At 46.9% G+C, this 19,112-nt stretch overlaps 1 protein-coding gene across 1 annotated transcript in view; it reads left to right on the forward strand.

Annotated features, from left to right (window-relative positions):
- Positions 1 to 15,056, forward strand: part of LOC138983310 (uncharacterized) — a 50,650-nt gene extending 35,594 nt beyond the window's left edge. The window contains exons 3-4 of the mRNA XM_070356723.1: positions 4,895 to 4,956; positions 14,663 to 15,056. Of these exons, the coding sequence (XP_070212824.1) occupies positions 4,895 to 4,956; positions 14,663 to 14,926 (326 nt within the window). The 3' untranslated portion in view covers positions 14,927 to 15,056. The remainder of the gene's footprint in view (positions 1 to 4,894; positions 4,957 to 14,662) is intronic.
- The last annotated feature ends 4,056 nt before the right edge of the window (positions 15,057 to 19,112 follow it).

Raw genomic sequence — 19,112 nt, forward strand, 5'->3', positions numbered from 1 at the left:
CAGTAGCTCCCTTCCAGCCATTGTCGCTGCTGGACAAGTGGAAATTTGTTTTCCCACCTCCTTCATTAGCATTCTGCGTTATGTGAGTTGGGATAAGATATGTAATTTAATTGAAAATTTTAATCTAAATTTTAATTTGATTATATACTTACCCAACTCACATAGTGGATACCCGCCCTCCTGCCCCGCTTTTGGGGTTTTATGGGGGTTTTTCCTAAAAAAGAGGGAAATTTTTCTATGTTCGCCTTCGATTGAATGATTCAAAGATGGCGGCAAGGTCAGGAAGTCACGCGTGACTTTGTCCTGTTAAGGGGTCAAGGTAGCTCTTTTTTAGGGTGACCTCCCCTTGTTACCAAGGCGATGCTATTCAGCGTCCTAGCACTAAACTGAAGTAAATTGCGTTATGTGAGTTGGGTAAGTATATAATCAATTTTCAATTAATGACTTTGGTCATTAAAAATCTGAAAATTGTTACACAAAATTTTTTTTTATAAAACGATCCAAATTTACGTTCATCTTATTATCCATCATTTGCTGATTCCAAAAACATATAAATATGTTATATTCGGATTAAAAACAAGCTCTGAAAATTAAATATATAAAAATTATGATCAAAATTAAATTTTCCAAATCAATTTAAAAACACTTTCATCTTATTCCTTGTCGGTTCCTGATTCCAAAAACATATAGATATGATATGTTTGGATTAAAAACACGCTCAGAAAGTTAAAACAAAGAGAGGTACAGAAAAGCGTGCTATCCTTCTCAGCGCAACTACTACCCTGCTCTTCTTGTCAATTTCACTGCCTTTGCCGTGAGCGGTGGACTGACGATGCTACGAGTATACGGTCTTGCTGCGTTGCATTGCGTTCAGTTTCATTCTGTGAGTTCGACAGCTACTTGACTAAATGTTGTATTTTCGCCTTACGCGACTTGTCTTTATTGTCCCATCGCTGGGAAATTTGGGTCGCTTCCTTCGAGTGAAAAGCTAGAAACAACAGAGTCGCGCTACCCGAAAGTCAGTGAATCTCTTATATTTTTTTTCTCCATTTCTTTATTGTCCCATCACATTCCACAACTTGGATACATGACGATATTTCCACGTCATTGACACATACCACAAATTGGTCAATTACCACAACTTGGACACATACCACATCTTGGACACATACCACAACTTGGACACAGACCACATCTTATACGCATACCACAACTTGGACACATACCATAACTTGGACACATTACAATAGCTTGGACACATACCACAACTTGGACACATACCACATCTTGGACACATACCACAACTTGGACACATACCACTACTTAAACACATACCACAACTTGGACACATTCCACATCTTGGACACATACCACATCTTGGACACGTACCACATCTTGAACACATACCACAACTTGGACACATACCACAACTAATGGACACATACCACATTAAGGACACATACCATAACTTGGACACATTACCACATCTTGGACACATACCACAACTTGGACACATACCACATCTTGGACACATACCACAACTTGGACACATACCACAACTTGGACACATTCCACATCTTGGACACATACCACATCTTGAACACATTCCACATCTTGGACACATACCACAACTTGGACACATACCACAACTTGGACATATACCACAACATTGCACATATTGGACACATACCACAACTTGGACACATACCACAACTTGGACACATACCACAATTTGGACACATACCACAACTTGGACATATACCACAACATTGCACATATTGGACACATACCACAACTTGAACACATACCACAACTTGGACATGTACCACAACATTGCACATATTGGACACATACCACAACTTGGACACATACCACAACTTGGACACATTCCACAACTTGGAAATTTCCACAACTTGGACCACAAACGCGACTCTGTTGCTGCTAACTTTTCACTGGGAGGAAGCGATCCGAATTCGCCAGCGATGAAGGAAAATAACGAAATGGAAAAAGAAAGAAAAACAAATCTAATGGATCCCTTGACTTTGGGGTAGCGCGACTCTGTTACTGCTAGCCACTGGGAGGAAGCGATCCGAATTTCCCAGCGATGGGACAATAGGCTGAATAGAGATATTTTTTTTTTTTTTATAAATCGCTGATTTAGGTTTGACGTAATTTGTACAATATTTTTTACATTTTTACAAACCACGGGTTAACAGCTCAGTTGGAGGTTTAATTGGTGCCAGTGTGTAGACATACAGGCTGGGGGAGTGGCTTAGGAGCGAGCAGATAGCTGTATCGTTATCAGCGTCTGTTACTGGAGATCGTTCTTACAGCGGCGTCCGAGTTGAGACGGAAGTGTCCCACCTATTTGGGTTGATAATCGGGGATTAATGTAGAATTGTATCCTCTTAGTCAGGTTTGAGGCACAAAGTGTACGAGGAAAAAACATTCTCTCTCAAGGGTGGAAGTAAAATGTCTGCCAGACTCAGCAAATAGATTAGGCAGCCCATGATCACTGTTGTGAGTGTTGTTGAAGTTCTATCGGATTTGTTGTTGGCTATGTGTTGAAGACGGTATAATTATGTTCTCGAATTTAAGTTGATGTTGTTGTTGTCGTCGTCGTAGATGAAATCAAGGTTGTAACGGGTCAAATCCATCGTGTTCCACCTACAGTTTATCAGCGTAAAGCTGTTGTTGTTGACATTGTAGTTGTTCTTGGGTTTCGAGTTGTTGTCAGTGTTATTGTCTTCGTTTTATTTGTTACCCAGTCGGATAGAAACAAATAAAAACTCAAGCCTGAGTCTTTTTTGTTGCAACTCCGAACATTCGGCAGCAGCACACTCTCTCGGCATTATGTCGGGAGCACGCGCGCATCCACAGCTGCAGCAAAGACGCACACCGAGCGTTGCTAGTTTCGCTTCTGGCTCCCGCTGTGACGTCACAGCCAAGGGCTTGCCGCCGCGGGGAATTTGAAGTCTCGCGTAGCAGACGAATTTGGTCGCTTTTTGAGCATGCACTTTGTGTAAAATTAGACTGATGCAACACAAAACCTGAGATTTACTGATCGGTTTTAGCATCTGTAGATGCTTACCTATATCATTAAATCAACCCCAACTGCTTTATCTGACCTTAAAAAGAGCCTGTTATGGTCCTTTAATCAAATCAAAATTTATTTTTAAAATTTTCGATTTCGAGTATAAACATCACTAAAGATTGTGAATGTTATAGTACTTACATGCAGCTGTGATTTTTGTTGTGTGTTTACAGGTATAATATTAAGATTATTATGAAAAAAACTAAAAAACTGAATAACTGCTGGACAGTTGTATTATTATCTGACAAAATACTTTGTGCTAATTTTCACAACTTTTCATTCATAATGAGCTGAGTAACATCAAACAATGTTTATTCGGTAACAAATGTCGTTCCCATGGTTGCATATAGATTATTAAAAGCAGACCCAATGGAAATGCTATGAGTTTTTTCTACTCTTCTCACTTAATTCCAAAGAGGAAAGAACGTAATGTCTGGAGAAAAAAAACACCTACGACCGAGTGTCACGGGTTTATATCTCTGGTTCACGTCACACGTGTTGGGAGAGCTTGCAAGTTGATCCAGTTGACCCCCTGACCTTCAGATACATGACATACAGATGAAAAGATCCTAAACGCAGTCGGTTTATCGAAAAGCTAAGCAAAAAACTAACATGCATACACTCAAAATGTGGAAAACAACTATGACTTGCTTTGACTGGCTGACCTACTGAGAACAATTAACTGTCAATTAACAGTTTTGTGAGGCCCTGATTTGGCTTTGATTTTGCACTTTTGCACAAAGAAAATGGTGACAAAAACAATGTTTGATGGGTTGTTGACAGATCACATTTTTTGTTGGTCTTTGTTGGGGAGAATGTTACCTTCTGTTTTTTCTTGTTCAACCATTGCCTCCTGCCTCGGTCCATAAATATGAAACAGCTAGAACAAGTGGGTCTGTAACCATCAAACATGTATTTACCGTAAAGTACCGAGTATAAGCCCACCCCCCCTCTGCATGAATTTCGGACAGAAGTGGGGGGTGGGCTTATACTCGGTACTTGATGTGTACAAATGAAAGGAGGCTCTTATCCAATGTAAAACCGACACGGTTGGCCTAGTGGTAAGGCGTCCGCCCCGTGATCGGGAGATCGTGGGTTCGAACCCCGGCCGGGTCATACCTAAGACTTTTAGATTGGCAATCTAGTGGCTGCTCCGCCTGGCGTCTGGCATTATGGGGTTAGTGCTAGGACTGGTTGGTCCGGTGTCAGAATATTGTGACTGGGTGAGACATGAAGCCTGTGCTGCGACTTCTGTCTTGTGTGTGGCGCACGTTATATGTCAAAGCAGCACCGCCCTGATATGGCCCTTCGTGGTCGGCTGGGCGTTAAACAAACAAACAAAATACTGAGTAAGATTTTCGTTTCGGCATTTTCTTGGAAAGAAGCGCCAAAAGCAAGGGGAAGAAACTCTGACACGACATTCTTCGGCATTCCTTTTTTCTCTCCCTGTTCTCGATTTTTCGGGTTTTTTTTTTTTTTAGCCATGCAAAAGTGGGGGGTGGGCGTTTACTCGGTACTTCACCTTTTGCACGGATTTTGCTCTAAGGTGGGGGATGGGCGTTTACAATGTTATGGGCTTGTACTCGGTACTTTACGGTATATTGTTCTGAAAAGGGGATATTTCTCAATGTCAGAACTGTTGTTGACAATGTATTCTGCCATCTCTATACATGATGCATGTGTTATATTGTACTAGATTTCTGAACTGATGACCAAGCATTCAAATGTGCATATTTGGAAAGCATGCAATAATTATGACCTCTTGTTGTCATTACAAGTATTTCTCTTCTTTTGTTTCAGAAACAAGAGGTACTAGCTGTGATCGTGTAAGGGTTGTTGTCGAAGACTTCCTGAAACTGCAGGTAGGAATGTTTGCTTTGAAACCAATTCTCAGTAAATACTTACTGTCACATGATCAAACAAAGGCATTAAATTGGAAGGAGTGAATGTGCTAAATCTGTTAGCACACTCCAGGACTGGCTGCGCTAACATGAATGCCTTCATTTTGTATGTATGTGCCTGTGCCCTATCTGTCAAGAAGATTGTGCTCATTCTTCGTTTTAGTGAAATGAAACTTTTATTGTCTCTACTGTTCATAGAGATACTGATGGGAGATGGCACATGCGAATTTGAATATTAACTCAAAACTTAAAGACCTACTCCGCCTCCCAGGAGCAGACGTGTTTACCCTCCCGGATTGTCCGGAATTATTACGGATTTGGGGTCTAAATTCCGGTATTACGGAAATTTACCAGAAATTTCGGTCGTGAGAACCATTTCCGTGCGCAAAAATTCAAAGTCAAAATTGTGGTAGTCACCGGGACTGTGATTTCCCGAAAACCCTTTTAGCTGTAGGCTGACCGGAACAGCCTTGTCTGCGCATGTGCCCAACAAGGTATTTGTCAGTCAAATTTTGTGCATTCAGTCCGATAGACATGGGTCCGAAGCGTAAGGCCAATATCTCTGGGGACAAATGCCAACCAAAAAAGTTAAAGTTGTTCAGAAATATCGGCAAAACTTTCAAGTCAAGTGGCCGTGTCTGGCGAAGTCGAAGAAGAACGAATCACATGCATTTTGGTGATCGAATTGAGATCAATGCAACAACAAAGCTAGTCAGTCACGAGTCACGTCGCGACACTATAGCCGTTCGTCCGCGAACCAAGCAACGTGTTCCGAGGTTTATTTACAAAATGCAGTACACAAAATAATGAACATGGAAACAAAAATAATACCAAATTGTGTTTGGCAAAACATGTGCCTGCTTCGCGTCGAGTTTATTTGACGTATGTCTGTGCTTCGACGGAATCTCTCAGACCTGCAAACCGATCTCTCGCTACGGTCAGTAGCGCTATCAGTGACTTGCGCTGTTGCCGAAATTCAAGTCTTTCTGAGTCTAAAACTGATCTCCATTAATCTTTTTCCAATATAGCAAAGATCACATTGAATTGAAAAACTGAAAAGAAAATCTTTTGAAAGAGTGTTATCATGACTGGTTTTAATGCAGGATGTCTGATGTGACTGAATGTAAGGTGGTTTTGTTGACATGTATCTTGACTGTAAATACTGTTTATTTTTAATTTTTAGATAAAGTAAACTTATCGTTGTTAACTTGAATATATAAGGTGTCTTGTGTTGTTGTGTGTGTGTGTGAGCTTCTGCGTGTGTAGTTAATACTGTTAAACATGGTGATCATAAATTTTGTACTTGTTTTGCATGGTAGCGTGTTCAAACGTGTCGTTTAATCGTTTTGCGAGCTGGTTTATGGTTGATAAAAAAGATTACTGAAAGATGCCTCAAATTACTGAAAAAGTACTCGTTGCATTCCTGATTACATTTGGGGGGGTAAACAGGTCTGCAGGAGGTTCACAGATTGAGTATAAAGCTTTTTAAGAAAAAGTCGTAGAAGCCCAATGAAACACACTTTGTAGGGCCTTCAACACTATTTTATGATGCACACATATATTGTCTCTTGTGTGGCTAATAAGCACATTTAAACCGTACACGCGCTTCAATGGTTTATTCTAGCATATGGCTACCGCAGTCGTTAGCGTACTTTGCACAACTGCCATCTATCAAGTCTGCTCTAGTTTTATTGCTTACCTTTGCCTTCAAAATAACTGCAGGAATTTTCTAAATCTTAGAAGGAACTTAGCGTTATTGTAGAAAATTGGATACAAACACTACAGCAGATGTTCTTATCCAGTTAAAGTAAATTATGCCCCATGATCAAATGCAACGTCTGCTTTCGGACAGCAAAGTAGAATGCCTTAAAGATATGAACGCTGACAATATGAGTTTGACAGAATGACTAAATGTATTAATTTTGCTTCACACTACTTGTTATATTTAATTAAATTACATATTCTTACTCCGAATCACATATATAGCATATATGGCAGTTGACACCGTCTGGTATGCTAAGGTACTGAAAGCGCTACCCATCTTTAAAGTAATTAAAGGGAAGCAACCCCACACCAAAAAAGCTGGAACTAGCATATGGTAGTGAGCTACCCCCTGGGAGTTACCTCCCATTAGCTACTTCCCATCCCACGCACGTGGCTACTTCATTCCGACTTCAGCTGTCCTGGTGAGAGGTCATTGAATTTTCTGTGCGCTACTGTGGCTGCCTTGTGCTGTTTCGTTCACCTGCCGGCCACGTAACTCATCTTGTCTCCTGTGCGGGCGCCTGTTTTGGTGAGCTCGTTCTGTATTTTTCTGTTTTCGAACTTGTGCGTTGGTTGCTGTCTGTTGTCCTTTGGACATTGTTCGTCAGTAACCGGTTGTGCTTTCGCCATTTTGTTTACAGTTAGCTTTGCTGGCTTGTATTTTGTGGCGTGTTCACTGACGCTTGTGCATTGTGTGTTGCAAGCTTGGTTCGTTTTTATTTTGCTGTAGTTACTGCTTAGCTGTCCGTTAGGACTTTCGTTTTCAGTAACTTTTTCTGTGAAATTTTTTCGCTTGTTTCTTGTTTGTTGTTGGTCAGCATGGCAGACCAGGATAAACGTAAGGGTAAAGGAGACATTAAGGGCAAGATTAAGCCCAAGTCCTCTAGCTCTAAGCCTGTTGTATTGGTGTCAGACGCTGCACGCAACACAATTTTGTCAGTGCCTATTTCACCTCCGCTTTCTAGCACCCCCGTTTGTGCTAGTTCTACTGTTGTTTCTGCGCCCTCTGCTTTGTCGGCGTCGGACCAGGGGACGCTTGTGTCCTCTCTCTTGCAGACTCTTATCCCGGAGATTCGCTCTCTGGTACAGACAGAGATGCAGCGCTCGTCTACTCCAGTTAGCGCTGCCGTTCCGGTTTCGGGGGGGGACACTCAGTCCCTCTCTTCCGGGAAGGTTTCTTCTGTTTCCGCTCCTCAACTTCCTGTCTCGGGTGGAGACGTTACAAGTAAGTTGAACCGGTCCTCTTGCTCTCGTGAAGCGCCTGGACAGCCCCGTGCGGGCAACGGTTCGTGTGCGCAGGGTCACTCCCTGCTTTCGGCTGGCGGCAGGCCTCCTCTTGTAGAGCAGGACTCTGTTAGCCAGCAGCGGCGACCGTTTACGGTTACTGCGCTTCCGGCTCCCGCCGGAAGCATAGGTCCCCCCACGCTTGCTCGCAATGCCAGCCGCGATGGGATGGATCATGAGCTGGCCTACGGGCTTCACGGCTTCCGGCCGCAGTTCGTGCATTCACCGCTTCCGCCCCCGGCGGTTATGGTGTCTGCATTTCCGGCTTCGGCCGGACACGCTGTCCCTCTACCGTCCACTTCCTCTTGGATGGCGGAGAGGGAACAACAGCGTGATGCTTTTGCACTTCCGGTGCTTCAGCACGGACGGTCGTCTCTTTCCTCTGCTGAGGTTTTGACTTCCGCCCAACCACATCCGGCGTTCTCGGACGGTGTTCCGGTTTACCCTCTCCCTACTGGGCAGGGTTTAAACCAGGACGATGTTCGTGGGTACAGGTTTCCGGTTTCCGGTCATCCAGAGTACCCTTCAGCCACTGTGGTTGATGACTACGGTCGTTCTTCGCTGATGGATCAATCTGAACTGCAGTCAGTGGTCAGCGAAGACACCCGTACTGTGTTTTCCTCTCAGCTCAAGTCCATTCTTGACTCTGCAGCCGAGGTGACTTCGCGGTATTTTGCAGAAGGTGTAGCGACCTCCGCTACTTCCGTTTCGGCGGCGCCTTCAGCTATGGCAGACTTCCTGCCGGATAAGGATGACGCTTCCTCCTTCCGGTTTGTGGAATCTCCGTCTGTCTCATACCACCTGTCCCAAGTTCTGGTGCACCCGAACAAACGGAGCAGTGGTATTCCGGTTGAGCCGTTCCCTCTTCTGGCACCTTTTGGGCCGGTTCCGGAACGGGCTCGTGGTTGGCTTGCGGATGAAGGGCAGTCCTCTTCCTTTGTGCATTCTGCACAAAAGAGGATTGCTTTCCCTGTCCGTAGCCGCAACCTCACCACTTCCTTTGCTCTCCCGCGTGCCATCTTACCGGTGACGCAGGAGCTGCAGGCTTTGCTTGTCAAACCAGTCAAGTCTGACTCGGTTGTGCCAGTGCGGGAGGGTACTCTTATCTCCCTGGAGGAGATCGGTCGTCAGCTCTTGGAGCTGGCTTCCATCTCCGAGACGCTGGTGCGGGCACTGTCTCGGTCGTTGACCGACTCTCTTGTCCCTTTTTCCCTCAGTGAGGAGCAAAATGCGGATGATGTCTCCTCCCTGCTTACGGCCCTGGCGAAGGTCAATGAGGAACAGACTCGTCTCTCCTCTTTGCAATACGCGCATGCGGTCTTGACAAGGAGGGAGTTGTTTCTTGCCAACTCTCAGTTTGCCGATCAGGCTACCAGAGACACACTACGTGTGTCTCCGGTTGTAGAGGGATCGCTGCTCGGCCACATGGCGCTTGTCGCTCGGCAGGCAGAGATTCAGTCCAACAAGGACGCTCAGTTCCTGGACATGGCTCTACAGGGCGCGAAGCAGGCTAAGCCTTCCCAGCAGGGGAAGTCTCAGCCGAGTTCCAAGCCCAAGCCTGCTCAAAAGAGGCCTGCTCAGCAGAGCTCTCGAGGTGGCAAGAAGAAGACAGTGTCGGGAAGGGGGCGTGGCGGCTCTAACAGCAAGCCTCACCCCCAATGAAGCGCCCCCGGTCTCACCCCCCCCCCGCCCTCCACTTTGGTGATGGCGGGGGGCCTCTCCCGGGCACTCACCCATTGGATGGTCTCAGTAGACAGCCAATGGATAGTGGGAGTTGTGAGATCGGGCTTCCGTCTCTTATGGCGGGAGGAGAAGGCTCCTCTTTCCCGACATCCGCCACGCTTCAAGCCCCCCTGCTCTCAGGAGGCAAGATCCGTTCTGCAAACGGAAGTTGCCTCCCTGGTGCAGAAGGGGGCAGTGGAGAGGGTCCTGGACCAAAGCTCCCTGGGATTTTACGGGCGCCTTTTCGCCGTGCCCAAAGCTTCAGGGGCGTGGCGTCCGGTCTTGGACTTATCTTTTCTCAATACTTTCTTGAGAGAGATAAAGTTCAAGATGGAGACGCCCGCCAAGGTCAGAGACTCTCTCCGCCCAGGAGATTGGGCGACCTCCATAGACCTGACAGATGCATACTTTCACATCCTGGTGCATCCGTCCGACCGGAAATGGCTTCGTTTCCGGTGGGACGAGCAGGTCTACCAGTTCCGCGCCCTCCCTTTCGGTCTGTCGCTCGCACCATGGATTTTTACCATGGTGGTCCGACAGCTGGGCGCTCTGGTGAGGTCTCAGGGTATCCGCCTGCGGGTTTACCTGGACGACTGGCTCGTTCTGAACCAGTCCCAGGCAGGCTGCACGCAGCATACCCAGACGGTTCTTCGGGAAGCCCACTCGTTGGGGTTCTCGATCAACGCGTCAAAGTCGGAGCTGACCCCGTCGCAGACGTTCACCTACTTGGGGATGTCCTTCGACACGGTCGCTTGGACTGTCCGCCCCTCTCAAAAGAGGGTGGACAAGCTCCAAGCTCAGATACGCTCGACTTTGCCCCTCCTGCAGGCGCCCCTTCGCTCTCTTGCCTCCATCTTGGGACAGATGGAATCCATGGCTCTGTTGGTCCCTCTGGGTCGGGTACACAAGCGTCCTTTTCAGGCAGCTCTGAAGCCGTTTGTGGGCTCGACTCGGGTGGATTGGAACGTCCTCGTCCCTCTCCAGGGATGGTTCCAGTCTACCACCCTCCCGTGGTTGGACACGGAGTGGGTGTGCAGAGGGGTTCCGATTGCCTTGCCTCCCCCGGACTTGGACCTGTTCACGGACGCGTCCTTGCTGGGGTGGGGGGCTCACACGGACCTACACACGGTGTCAGGTCTGTGGTCGGTGGAACAGAGCCAGTGGCATATCAACCGGCTGGAACTAGAAGCAGTAGCTCTAGCTCTCACCCGGTTTCTGCCCTCCCTGCAGGCCAAGCATGTTCGTCTGTTTACAGACAACACGACAGTGGCAGCTTATATCAACAAGCAGGGAGGCTCGCGGTCCCCGTCTCTCTCGGACAGGACCTGCGAGGTCTTGAGGTGGTGTTACCAACACCGCATCTCGATCTCCGCCAGGTACCTTCCAGGGAGGCTGAACACTCTGGCGGACGCTCTCAGTCGCTCCGGCAGGGTGCTTCAGTCCGAGTGGACAGTCACTCACGGGGCACTGCTTCGCCTTTGGACCCAAGTCCCAAAGCCTCTCGTCGACCTGTTTGCCACCAGGTTCTCGAAGAGGCTCCCGGTGTTCGTCTCGCCATTCCCGGACCCTCAGGCTTGGCGAGTGAACGCTCTGGACATTCCCTGGACGGGTCTGGAGGCGTACGCCTTTCCGCCTTTCCCATTACTCGGCCGAGTAATTCGAAAGGCGGAGCTGGAGGGGCCGGCCCTTCTACTTCTGGTCGCGCCCCTCTGGCCGTCGCAGGACTGGTTCCCAGACCTGCTTCGGCTCGCCCAAGGTCCTCCCATTCCTCTCTCTCTGCGAAGAGGGGAATTAGTGCAGCCCCGAACAGGCATTCCACACGAGGAGCCCAGTCTTCTGAAGCTTCACGTGTGGATGTTGTTCGGGACTCACTGAGGCGCTCTGGTGCGTCTTCTCCGACGCTGGACTTGGTGGGCAGCTCCCATAGGGCTTCCACCTCGTCCGTATACGCCTCGCACTGGAGGGCCTGGGCCTCCTGGTGTTCCGCTAAAGGGGTGGTTGCAGTGGCTCCTCGCTCTATGCAGGTCGCCAACCACCTCTCGTTTATGTTTTCGCAGGGTGCCTCCGTCTCCTCTATGAGGGTCCGGCGCTCTGCGATCTCTGCTACTCTCAAGCAGATCGGCCGATCTGTTCAAGTGGGGGGGGTGATCGCTGCTGTCATTAAGGGCGCTGCTCTCAAGGAGGTCCGGTCTCGTTTGCCCGCTCCTAAGTGGGACCTGTTCCTTGTTTTAGCGTTCTTGCGGTCCGCGGAATTTGAGCCTTTGAGCGAGTCGAGTCTCTACAATCTCACTCGCAAGACTCTTTTTCTGGTTCTTTTGGCTACGGCCCGACGGGGTAGCGAGGTCCACGCTCTGTCGGGTCTGCCAGGTGACATTTTGTTCGAGTCGGACGGCTCAGTATCTCTTCGTTTCCGTCCCGACTTCCTGGCCAAGAATCAGGCTCCGGGGCAGGCCTCTCCGTTGGTTCGCGTCAAGGCCTTGACCAACGCGTTGGCTCCGGATGACCCTGATTCGGTCAACTGTCCAGTTAGGGCCTTACGTCTGTATTTGGCTCGGACTCAGCCGGTTCGTTCCTCCTCACAAAAGCTATTGTTTATCTCTCTTCTCACTTCAAGGGAGAAAGACGTTTCAAGAGTTACGTTGGCCCGGTGGGTGTCGTCCCTTATTCGGCAAGCCTACAGTTGGTGTCACACAAGTGGGGGGGGGGCTCAGCCTGCCTTTCCCCTGGTCTCGGCCAGAGCCCATGAGACTAGGGCGTGGTCTTCGTCTTTGGCCGTTCTTCGCTCGCAACGGCTTGACGAGGTGCTCTCGACGGCTTACTGGCGCTCAGAAGATATTTTCATTAATTACTATCTTCGAGACGTGGCTGCACTCAGACAGGATGGATCTCGCGGTCTACCTGCCCTTATAGCAGCCGGCCAGTTCCTGTCCAGAATGTGATGGTGAGTTTGATTTATTTCTTGCCCACCGCCATGTTGATGTTATCTGCTATATATGTGATTCGGAGTAAGAATATGTAATTTAATGGAAAATTTCTAAAGTAAATTTTCATTTCATTAATATACTTACCCGAATCACATATCGAAGTCCCTCCCGCCTGCCCCGCTGTTTGTTTCGGTTTTTCTCTGAGCCGGAATGAAGTAGCCACGTGCGTGGGATGGGAAGTAGCTAATGGGAGGTAACTCCCAGGGGGTAGCTCACTACCATATGCTAGTTCCAGCTTTTTTGGTGTGGGGTTGCTTCCCTTTAATTACTTTAAAGATGGGTAGCGCTTTCAGTACCTTAGCATACCAGACGGTGTCAACTGCTATATATGCTATATATGTGATTCGGGTAAGTATATTAATGAAATGAAAATTTACTTTAGAAATTTTCCATTAGTATTTGGTGCTGATGAAGACATCCGTCAAAACTAGTCCTTACATTTTAATTCTTATTTTGTATAAGTTTTAACATTTCATGAAGAAGGTCCCGAGACGCACTAATTTATGATATGTGTACCATCAGTACTGATTGAGTCACTTGAGAAAAAGTGACTCTATGTAATCGGTCAGTGTTAGTCTGTCCGGCCGGCCGGCCGGCCGTCCGGCCGGCCGTCCGTAGACACCACCTTAACGTTGGACTTTTCTCGGAAACTATCAAAGCGATCGGGCTCATATTTTGTTTAGTCGTGACCTCCAATGACCTCTACACTTTAACGATGGTTTCGTTGACCTTTGACCTTTTTCAAGGTCACAGGTCAGCGTCAAAGGAAAAATTAGACATTTTATATCTTTGACAAACTTTTCTCGGAAACTATCAAAGCGATCGGGCTCATATTTTGTTTAGTCGTGACCTCCAATGACCTCTACACTTTAACGATGGTTTCGTTGACCTTTGACCTTTTTCAAGGTCACAGGTCAGCGTCAAAGGAAAAATTAGACATTTTATATCTTTGACAAAGTTCATCGGATGTGATTGAAACTTTGTAGGATTATTCTTTACATCAAAGTATTTACATCTGTAGCCTTTTACGAACGTTATCAGAAAAACAAGGGAGATAACTAGCCTTTTCTGTTCGGCAACACACAACTTAACGTTGGGCTTTTCTCGGAAACTATAAAAGTGACCGGGCTCAAATTTTATGTGAACGTGACTCATTGTGTTGTGAATAGCAATTTCTTCCTGTCCATCTGATGCCTCATATAATATTCAGAACTGCGAAAGTGACTCGATCGAGCGTTTGCTCTTCTTGTTTTAAGACTGTGATTGTCTGGTAGTTTCCATACAGAATGGACAAGAACGTACCTTAACTTGTCCAGATTTCGAAGTAGAGAAACTTGTAAAGTATGGACAGACATTAATAATTTGATAAATCAAACCGATCGCCATTTCAAAGGTCTCACAGAACTTCCAAAGTCCTCCTAAACTTCGGACCCCCTAAAGTTCGTTGAGGGGGTCATTAGAATAAGATTAGGGGTCTGGGGACCCTCTAGGAAGACCGTTGGTGAGGAGCCCTGACGTAGTTTATACGATTTTTTTTGTTTGTTTGCTTAACGCCCAGCCGACCACGAAGGGCCATATCAGGGCGGTGCTGCTTTGACCTATAACGTGCGCCACGCACAAGACAGAAGTCGCAGCACACCTGGCTTCATGTCTCACCCAGTCACATTATTCTGACACCGGACCAACCAGTCCTAGCACTAACCCCATAATGCCAGACCCCAGGCGGAGCAGCCACTAGATTGCCAATTTTAAAGTCTTAGGTCTGACCCGGCCGGGGTTCGAACCTACGACCTCCCGATCACGGGGCAGACGCCTTACAACTAGACCAACCGTGCCGGTAGTTTATAAGTTAGGAAAGCATGAATAAATGTCACAGATTTAAATAACCCACATATTTCTGTGTCTTTCTGCAGGCAGATGTGTTTGTCAACTCCACAGACCCTCAACTGAACCATGTCCATGGAACGGTCTCAAAGCTGCTGCTGAAGAAAGCAGGACAAGCCTTGGAGCAACAGTGTCATCAGTTGTATCGACGTGGAATGGCAGGAAATGTAGTTGCTGTTTCTGACAGTTTTGGAGCAAAAAACGTCAAGAAAATTTTTCACATTGCTCTTCCACAGGACTTATGGCCTGAACAGGTATGGTTGTTCCACTTGTCAGAGAGCTTACAAACATGAACAAAGTATGTGATATGCATCTAACAGCGATGACCAAAATAGGAAAAGGTAGCAAATGGTAGAACAGGAAACCTGAATTTTAAGGAGACAATAAACTTAGCATAACAATTTAACATATAGCATGGGCAGCTTTTGGGGCTTATATAAGTTTTTCAGCCCTCTGTCAGCTATGTTGTTTGAATGATGGTTAAATAAGATTAACTTACATATTCTTACTCCAAATCTCATATATTTATATATACTTCAGTTTGAGTGCTAGACGTTGAACTACGCTTCCCTGGTTACCTTAAAGGGAAGCAACTCCCCTAAAAAAAACCGCGTCGTGACTGACGTCGATCAAATGGTTCATTAGGGTAAGCTCCCCTTGTCGCCGCGTGCGCCGCGGCGGCCATCTTATCCTCACTCCAACTTCAACGCCTGAGCTGTTCAGACGTACGTTTTTGGAGCTACGCTTGGACATTCTTGCCCGGTTTTGCGGCCTTTTTGGGCTCTTCTCCCTGGTTCGTTCTACTTCTCTCGTCTTGGGTGAGACCGTTCTATTGTTTTGTTGCTAGCTCTGCTTGGAAGTTTTACTCAGAATATTTTCTTGATTTTATTTCCATTCCGCAGTTATGTCCGATTAGGATAAGAAAAGAACTAGCGCCACGCACGTGGACTTAGAGACTCCTTCTAAGCGGGCGGCTAAAAAGCCAAAGCAGAAGACGGTCGTTCAAGTTTTGGACCCTTCTACTCTTGATTCATTCGATGTTGTTATTGATAAGCCATCGTTTCTCCTGCTTCAGAACTTAGGAGCACGCCTTCGGGCGAGACACCTTTAGATAAGGGTCAAATGTCAGAAATGTTTCAATTTTTTGCCATGCAAATGACGGAACTGTTTGCAGCTGAGCATCAAGCTTCGGGTGACAGCACTCTCCCTCTTCCACCTAGTGGGGTTGGGGTTGAGTCTTTATCCCGCGTCAGGCTGCCTTCTTCCACCATTACGTCGGCTGACGTAAGGGATGGAGTTCTGGCTTCCGGCTCTGTCGAGCGTCTTCGTCCTCTCACTTCATCTTCTTCCGATTTGCTTAACCTTGAAGGTACGTGTTTCCGGTCACAAGTTGCCAGCTTCCGTCCCGCGGAAGTAGATGGCAGCTGTGAGTCCATGCTTTGGCGTCAGCCAGGCTGGATGAGGGATCAGCTTATAGGGGCACTGTTACCGCACGGGCTGCCCGTTTGTTTGTTTGTTTGCTTAACGCCCAGCCGACCACGAAGGGCCATATCAGGGCGGTGCTGCTTTGACATATAACGTGCGCCACACACAAGACAGAAGTCGGGGCTGCCCATGACACAGGGCTTACGAACGTTGACGCGGGCATGTATCCGGATGTGCACCTAGGACGGGATGTTATTTCCGTTTCTACGGTGACACAACCTTCTCCACTTCCGCCTGTGCGGCGTGAAGAAGGCATATACGAGACACCTTTTGAGACACACACTTCTGGTGTAAGGTCGTCCTCGTTTCCGGTTACCGCAGTCAGTGGCACTAACCTTCTTGACCACGGTGCACTTCCGGCATGCAATACTGCTTCTCAGCAGGACACTTCGTCTGTATACGGGGATTCTTCTTCCGTTGCAGACGATAGTGACAACTTCCGGCTGCCATCGAAGTTTAACCTCTCCATTGCTTTAGCGGCTGAGGTTACTTCTCGGTACTTTCTGGAAGGAGTGGTTTCAGCTTTCGGCTCGGCTGCTCCTCCACCTACAGCAGTTGACGACTTTTTGCCGTTTCAAGAGGGTTTCGGTTTTGCGAATCTCCATCTGTTGCATACGAGATGTCGAAGGTTTTGGCTCGAGTCCCACCTCATGGAAGCAACATGCCTGTCAGGACTGTTCTGCTTCTCTTGGCACATGATCCCACTCCTTCCTCAGCGGATTCGTGGCTCGCCACTGAACAGCAGGCTACAGTTTTTAGCCATTCTTCGCATAAGAAACTGGTCTTGCTGTCCACGCCTCGCAACTTTGTTGAGCACGGCTGTTTCCCGCAATGGTGGGGGTGAACAGTTAGTTTCCAGCCGAGCCGTGTCTGTATGCTGCGCTGTGTGCCAGTCTTTACGCGGCTGGAGGCACGTACTGTGATGAGTCACGCTGCGTTAATGCTACAGGCAATCTCCCGCTGTCTTTGTGAATAAACTGATTGGCTTTGTTTTTCACTTGTGTTGCTCTATGCGTTTATTAATCAGTACTAAAACATTCATAATCTTAAAGTACACCCTTTGCCCTACACGCTCATATAAAATTTATAAGAATTGACCATGGTTGTGTGCGTAAGCTTGCATTTGAATAAAGGTAAATGTTTGCGACCGTGTTGTGTTGTCTTCGTTTTCTAAAAATATCATCAACTTCCATCGTCCGTGGACATCGCATCGCATTAAACACAATTAAAATGTGTACACCCACGCAAAGCATAGCATGTGTAGAACAAGCACAGCCTAATAATTTTCCTAAGCGGTGAAAGGGTGTTGATGGGGAGGTGCGATAAAGGGTCAGCGTGGCGCCGCACCTGGGCTAATGTTTATAGTCTCGTCAGCTCGCTTGTCTCTGCAGGGGCCAGAGTTTATCTCTGGAATGTAAATTGTTTTTAAGTAAAAAGGGGCGCATCCGGCCCGCTAACGATATCACTTCCATCGTGGACGTTGTTCACTGGGCATGTATTCTGAATAAAAGTAAAACCAGAATATGTGATGTGCTTCATAGTGTTTCTTATTGACTCAAAAGTGACTCGGTGTTTTATTTGACCTCCGCTAAGCCAGCAGTGTTAATCCGATGCTAGTGTCAGTATCTCAGGTGGCACACATGATTTTGATTGCGTATGTTTTATTTCTTTTCTCATTCTCTATATGTCTCATGAAGACTACTATCAGCGTGTAGTGAAATGTTACGCGGTTTAGTGAAGTGAGTAACCACCCGTGTAATGGCAAATAAAGTGGACCAAGTGCATACAGAACAGTTACATGAACAGAGACTACATTCTCTTTGTAGAGTGTGTGGCAGAAAATCTATTAAAAGGGATGAAGCCGCATCTGCCTCAATGAAATGTTGCTATCACACATGTGTTATCAAGCAGGTTCATGGATTGAACATTGAAGAAGATGTCGACACAAAACATTCAAAAAGAATGTGCAGGAGCTGTTATAGACGGATGAAAAGAATCGAGGCAATGCCTTCATCGGAAAAAATGCAACACAATGCTCGGACCGATCTTGAATCCTCAAAGTTGATCTGGACTGAATTTAATGCAAACCTCAGTGTGTTAGGGTGTTCTGTGTGTTTTCACCATCAACAACTCGGTAGAGGGGGTCGACCAAAGACTGGTGCATGTGGAAAGACCGATGCGAGAATTCAATGCTTTGCATCGTATACTTGAAATGTGACTGCAAACTTTCTGTGTTTTTGAAACAATCTATGCTCACTTACGCGGCCACGTCTAAGTGTGAGGTGTATCAGTATGTACCCAAACAGTGATTGATTCACTTTATATCTTTGTTTTGACAAGGACTATTTTGTAGCCAGCAAACCATACAGATCGCGCTTGTGTCAGTGACAAAATAGGTGAGGTGGAGTATCAGCAGCAAGATTACTCATTCTAGTGACATACTGTGTAGGCCTGTCCGAACTGTGTTGTGTCTTTCTCCCTGCGCTGTTTACTGCCCGCACGCACAGCGCGCGCAGCCAAAACGGTGTAGTTTCAATGGAGTACAAACCGCGACGCGTCAGCGTTACTGGCTGCATTCCCCACCCTCCTGCTGTCACCCCCTTCGCCGCTTGAGCAATGTGGTAAGCTGAACTTGTTCTAGGCATGTTGAACTTAAAGTGTGTGTTATTTCCTTGATGTATGTACTGCGATGCGCTGTCGAGGAGTGATGGAACTTGACCGAATTTTCATAAACAATGAAAAACGCAATGCTTGGTTTGGTGCGTACCTTTATTCACATGCATCTTGACAAACACATATACAGTCAATGCTATTAAAATGCATATGTGCATGTAGGCCAGAGTGTGTACTTTCCAGTTATGTGTATTTTACTACGATGTGATGAACGCGCCGAGCACAAATAGTAAAACACAAAACTTATCATTCTTTATGGGTTTTGAGCGGGAGCGTATCTGCCAGGGACTTATCGCTGTCCACAGCTGTGTTATTTATGGA

Source organism: Littorina saxatilis, linkage group LG12, assembly GCF_037325665.1.
Source record: "Littorina saxatilis isolate snail1 linkage group LG12, US_GU_Lsax_2.0, whole genome shotgun sequence".
NCBI lineage: Eukaryota > Metazoa > Mollusca > Gastropoda > Littorinimorpha > Littorinidae > Littorina > Littorina saxatilis.